Source organism: Scophthalmus maximus, chromosome 7 (genome assembly GCF_022379125.1).
Source record: "Scophthalmus maximus strain ysfricsl-2021 chromosome 7, ASM2237912v1, whole genome shotgun sequence".
Lineage (NCBI taxonomy): Eukaryota > Metazoa > Chordata > Actinopteri > Pleuronectiformes > Scophthalmidae > Scophthalmus > Scophthalmus maximus.
Window position 1 is genome coordinate 24,085,001 of NC_061521.1, and position 6,064 is coordinate 24,091,064.

General features: G+C 53.5%; 2 protein-coding genes across 2 annotated transcripts; both read left to right on the forward strand.

The window, feature by feature from the left end:
- Window positions 1–1,506: 1,506 nt before the first annotated feature.
- On the forward strand, window positions 1,507–2,534 carry LOC124850132 (cilia- and flagella-associated protein 251-like; the record flags this gene model as incomplete). Its single annotated transcript, XM_047333413.1, has 2 exons — window positions 1,507–1,613; window positions 1,697–2,534. Coding segments are annotated over 2 exons (945 nt in total), but the record flags the coding sequence as incomplete, so codon positions are not given.
- A 461-nt stretch (window positions 2,535–2,995) lies between these two features.
- Window positions 2,996–3,625, forward strand: LOC124850133 (cilia- and flagella-associated protein 251-like; the record flags this gene model as incomplete). The annotated part of the gene is made up of 1 exon (XM_047333414.1): window positions 2,996–3,625. A coding segment is annotated over one exon (630 nt), but the record flags the coding sequence as incomplete, so codon positions are not given.
- Window positions 3,626–6,064: the final 2,439 nt, after the last annotated feature.

Here is a 6,064-nt window from a genome sequence, read left to right on the forward strand (position 1 = left end):
CAACAGACTCCTCCATCCCCTCAGATCATCCACTCTCTCCTCACAGTGTTTCCTCATCAGAGCCCCCCCCCCCCCCTCCATCACCAGGTCCAAGTTACAGGAGCCTGGTGACTCTCTATGGGGGATGGGGGATGGGGGGGGGGGTCACATCGTCCGGGGGTCACGGCAACGAACCGGAGAGTGACGGCGAGCAGCCTTGAGCTCATTAGACCTCCCTCTCTCTCTCTCTCCCTCCCTCCCTCTCTCTCTCTCTCTCTCTCTCTCTCTCTCTCTCTCCCTCTCTCTCTCTCTCTCCCTCTCTCTCTCCCTCCCTCCCTCTCTCTCTCTCTCTCTCTCTCTCTCTCTCCCTCTCTCTCTCTCTCTCTCTCTCTCTCTCTCTCTCTCTCTCTCTCTCCCTCCCTCCCTCCCTCTCTCTCTCTCTCTCTCTCTCTCTCCCTCTCTCTCTCCCTCTCTCTCTCTCTCTCTCTCTCTCTCTCTCCCTCCCTCTCTCTCTCTCTCTCCCTCTCTCTCTCTCTCTCTCTCTCTCTCTCTCTCTCTCTCTCTCCCTCTCTCTCTCTCTCTCTCTCTCTCTCTCTCTCTCTCTCTCCCTCTCTCTCTCTCTCTTTTCTCAGAACTCATTAACGTCCAACTATCGGCCACTGAGTTACTGGTGTTAGACGGAGGAGAACTGAAGGCCACCGCCGCGCAAAGGAGCTGCCTGGTTAAACCCATGATCTCTCTCACACAGGCACACACACACACACACACACACACACACACACTCACACACACACACACACACACACACACACACAGAATGACACATTACGAATTAGCTCCACATCCAGTCTGCTTCTAATTTTCACATTAAAAAGGACGGGGGGTGGGGGGGGGGGGGGGGTGGGGGGAGCATATTAAGAAATAATGGGCTCCTCATAGTTCACATAACCTAGTGTCTCTGGTTATTATCTGCGCGTACTCTGGGTCACAAAGCTCGCAGGGTGAGAGTTTGGGGGTTTGGGGTGGGGGGCATTATTCTCTGGCCCCGGTGTCGTACAGTCGTGTGTCATTAGCGCCCGGGGTTAAGTTATGCTCTTCACTCTGGGGATGAAGGTTCTTTCAGAGGGTTTTCACAATGGAGCCGACGGGACGTTTCTTTCATTTCTCCTCCGCCTCCGTATGAGACCGTTGTTCAATGAGGTTGTCAAGGCCAGTCAGTGGAAGGTAATTCTCACTCACACAGAGGAGGAGGAGGAGGAGGAACAGGAGGAGGAAGAACAGGAGGAGGAAGAACAGGAGGAGGAGGAGGAAGAAGAACAGGAGGAGGAGGAGGAGGAGGAAGAACAGGAGGAGGATGAACAGGAGGAGGAAGAACAGGAGGAGGAGGAGGAGGAGGAGGAGGAGGAGGAGGAGGAAGAGGAGGAAGAAGAGGAGGAGGAGGAGGAGGAGGAGGAGGAGGAAAAACAGGAGGAGGAGGAGGAAGAAGAACAGGAGGAGGAGGAGGAGGAGGAAGAACAGGAGGAGGAGGAGGAGGAGGAAGAACAGGAGGAGGAGGAGGAAGAAGAACAGGAGGAGGAGGAGGAGGAGGAAGAACAGGAGGAGGAGGAGGAGGAGGAGGAGGAAGAACAGGAGGAGGAAAAACAGGAGGAGGAAGAACAGGAGGAGGAAGAACAGGAGGAGGAGGAGGAGGAGGAGGAGGAAGAAGAGGAAGAACAGGAGAGGAGGAGGAGGAAGAAGAACAGGAGGAGGAGGAGGAGGAGGAGGAGGAGGAGGAAGAACAGGAAGAACAGGAGGAGGAGGAGGAGGAGGAAGAAGACGAAGAACAGGAGGAGGAGGAAGATCAGGAAGAACAGGAGGAGGAGGAGGAGGAGGAGGAAGAACAGGAGGAGGAGGAGGAGGAAGAAGAGGAAGAACAGGAGGAAGAGGAGGAGGAAGAGGAAGAAGAGGAAGAACAGGAGGAGGAGGAAGAACAGGAGGAGGAGGAGGAAGAAGAAGAGGAAGAACAGGAGGAGGAGGAGGAGGAGGAGGAGGAGGAAGAAGAGGAAGAAGAACAGGAGGAGGAGGAGGAGGAAGAAGAGGAAGAAGAACAGGAGGAGGAGGAGGAGGAAGAGGAAGAAGAGGAAGAACAGGAGGAGGAGGAAGAAGAGGAAGAACAGGAGGAGGAGGAGGAGGAGGAAGAAGAGGAAGAACAGGAGAAGGAGGAGGAGGAGGAGGAAGAGGAAGAACAGGAGAAGGAGGAGGAGGAGGAGGAGGAAGAAGAGGAAGAAGAACAGGAGGAGGAGGAGGAGGAAGAGGAAGAACAGGAGAAGGAGGAGGAGGAGGAGGAAGAAGAGGAAGAACAGGAGGAGGAGGAGGAGGAGGAAGAAGAGGAAGAACAGGAGGAGGAAGAAGAGGAAGAACAGGAGAAGGAGGAGGAGGAGGAGGAAGAGGAAGAACAGGAGAAGGAGGAGGAGGAGGAGGAGGAAGAAGAGGAAGAAGAACAGGAGGAGGAGGAGGAGGAAGAGGAAGAACAGGAGAAGGAGGAGGAGGAGGAGGAGGAAGAAGAGGAAGAACAGGAGGAGGAGGAGGAAGAAGAACAGGAGGAGGAGGAGGAGGAGGAAGAACAGGAGGAGGAGGAGGAGGAGGAGGAGGAAGAACAGGAGGAGGAAAAACAGGAGGAGGAAGAACAGGAGGAGGAGGAGGAAGAAGAACAGGAGGAGGAAGAACAGGAGGAGGAGGAGGAGGAGGAGGAGGAAGAAGAGGAAGAACAGGAGAGGAGGAGGAGGAAGAAGAACAGGAGGAGGAGGAGGAGGAGGAGGAGGAGGAAGAACAGGAAGAACAGGAGGAGGAGGAGGAGGAGGAAGAAGACGAAGAACAGGAGGAGGAGGAGGAGGAGGAGGAAGAACAGGAGGAGGAGGAGGAGGAAGAAGAGGAAGAACAGGAGGAAGAGGAGGAGGAAGAGGAAGAAGAGGAAGAACAGGAGGAGGAGGAAGAACAGGAGGAGGAGGAGGAAGAAGAAGAGGAAGAACAGGAGGAGGAGGAGGAGGAGGAGGAGGAGGAGGAAGAAGAGGAAGAAGAACAGGAGGAGGAGGAGGAGGAAGAAGAGGAAGAAGAACAGGAGGAGGAGGAGGAGGAAGAGGAAGAAGAGGAAGAACAGGAGGAGGAGGAAGAAGAGGAAGAACAGGAGGAGGAGGAGGAGGAGGAAGAAGAGGAAGAACAGGAGAAGGAGGAGGAGGAGGAGGAAGAGGAAGAACAGGAGAAGGAGGAGGAGGAGGAGGAGGAAGAAGAGGAAGAAGAACAGGAGGAGGAGGAGGAGGAAGAGGAAGAACAGGAGAAGGAGGAGGAGGAGGAGGAGGAAGAAGAGGAAGAACAGGAGGAGGAGGAGGAGGAGGAAGAAGAGGAAGAACAGGAGGAGGAAGAAGAGGAAGAACAGGAGAAGGAGGAGGAGGAGGAGGAAGAGGAAGAACAGGAGAAGGAGGAGGAGGAGGAGGAGGAAGAAGAGGAAGAAGAACAGGAGGAGGAGGAGGAGGAAGAGGAAGAACAGGAGAAGGAGGAGGAGGAGGAGGAAGAAGAGGAAGAAGAACAGGAGGAGGAGGAGGAGGAAGAGGAAGAACAGGAGAAGGAGGAGGAGGAGGAGGAAGAAGAGGAAGAAGAACAGGAGGAGGAGGAGGAAGAACAGGAGGAGGAGGAGGGAGATTTCCTTTCTTATCATGTCCCATCATTTATCCAACATGAATACTTCCTCCTGGCGTCTACAGTGAAGCCAATCGAATCATTAACAGTTCCTTTTATGCTGATGACGTGTAAAAAACCCGCCGCCACTTCGTGATGACGAGGCTCGTGATGTGGGCGGCGGGTGAAGATGGCCGCGTGCACGTGAGGCGACAGGAAGTGGACACAGACAAAAAACAACAAGGGTACTAAACTAACGCACTAAACTCGTGCGCACTTCCTGTTGTGTCGTTATATCAAAAGCCCCCCCCCCCCCCCCCCCCCCCCCCCGCTCGCCCCTCCCCCTGGCTCGCCCCTCCCCCTGGCTCGCCCCTCCCCCTGGCTCGCCCCTCCCTCGCCTCCACACGTCATCATCAGTCTCACTCCTTCTGTTCGAACCTTCTCGTTTTCAGGAAATGACGGAGATTTGAAGTCGAATTCAAAATCGAATGAACTGAAAACGCAGCAACGAGGACACGGAGAATAATTATTTCATTTGATCGCCAGATGATAATTGTTTCCAGTAAAAATGATTTTACTCGTTGTGTTTTGTTCCTTTTCATATTTTGCGATGCATGCTGAGCTTTAATAATAACAATAATAGTAATTAAAGGGTCAAACTGTGTTGGAGGTCTTCACGTTTCATTGTGTGAATTCAAAACCATTCCAAAGGGACAAAAGCCGCTGGTGGACGAATCACGTCCTCCTGTGTTTCATTGTTGTGTTTGAACCGGTGAGGTTCACTCGTAAAAAAACAACCCCCCCCCCCAAATGCCAGAAGGGCAAACTGGGCGAGTGGGGGGCAGAAGGGGAAAGAACCAGACGACGTCGTGTCGTCTTTCAGCCTCGACCGTGGTTAAAGTCAATCACCAGAAAAATCAATATGGAAAAATAGAAATAACCCAGATGATCTGTGGCTCTTCTCTCCGTCAGTCCGTCACAATGCTTCCTGTCTTCCTCTCTTCCTTTGCCTTTTTATTCGTCTTCTCTTTCTTTCCTACTCCGTTATCTTTGTCCTCTATCTCTTTGATGGCCTCATCTTCCTTTCGCTCCCCTCCTCTCCTTTTTCCCTTTCTCTCTCCATCTCCTCTCTCCCTCTTCCACCGTCTCCTCTCTCCTCTTATTCTTTCCTTTCCTCACCTCCGCTCTCCTTTACGTCCGCTCCCCGCTTCCTCTCCTTTTTCACTGTGTCCTGTCTTTCTTAACCTCTCCTCTCTCCTCTCTCTATCTCCTCTCTCCTCTCTCTATCTCCTCTCTCCTCTTTTCCTTTCCTCCTCTCTTCTTTCCTTTCCGTATCTTCTTTCCTTTCCTCGTCTCTCCTTTCTTAACCTTTCCTTCCTGGCATCTCTTTCACCGTCTCCTCTCTCCTCTTTTCCTTTCCTCGTCTCTTCTTTCCTTTACGTCTCTCCTTTCTTAACCTCTCCTCTCTCCTCTCTATCTCCTCTCTCCTCTTTTCCTTTCCTCCTCTCCTCTTTTCCTTTCCTCGTCTCTTCTTTTCCTTTCCTCGTCTCTTCTTTCCTTTACGTCTCTCCTTTCTTAACCTCTCCTCTCTCCTCTCTATCTCCTCTCTCCTCTTTTCCTTTCCTCCTCTCCTCTTTTCCTTTCCTCGTCTCTTCTTTCCTTTACGTCTCTCCTTTCTTAACCTCTCCTCTCTCCTCTCTATCTCCTCTCTCCTCTTTTCCTTTCCTCCTCTCCTCTTTTCCTTTCCTCGTCTCTTCTTTCCTTTACGTCTCTCCTTTCTTAACCTCTCATCCTCCTTTCTCTATCTCCTCTCTCCTCTTTTCCTTTCCTCGTCTCTTCTTTCCTTCACGTTGTCTCCTCTCTCTTTTTTTCCCTACCGTTCCTTCCCGACATCTCTTTTCTCTCCGCCCCCCCCCCGTCCCCCCCCCCTCCCCTCTCCTCATCCACAGTTCCTGTCCTCTCCTGCTCCACCTGCTCCTATTGATTCTGTGTTAGTGGATGTTGGACCCGCCGGGGGGATAATGGCCACTGAGCGGAAGTGCACAGAGCCATACGTGGCCACTTCCTGCGCAGCGTGGTGGTCATTTCTGGGTCATTTGTCTAACACCCCGCCCGCCCCCCTCCCCTCCTCTCTCCACTTCGTCCTCTCTCTCTCTCTCTTCTTCTTCTCCTTTTTTTTTCCCGACCTCGCTCTCTCTCATTCTCTCTCGTGAGCCGCAGGGTCTCTGTGACCAGCGCGCCGGGCTGCGGACGGAGGGCAGCGGACCGTCGAGGGGTCGACCGCGGGCCGGTCGTTAGCCCGCGGCTCCGCGGTCGACTTCAATTAGCCCGCCGAGACCAGCGCGGTGAGAACACGCCGTCGGGCGGCGGCGGGGGCGCTCTCACACCTACAGTCAGATTGAAGGTCTGGCCACAGCGTGAAAACCACGAGTTA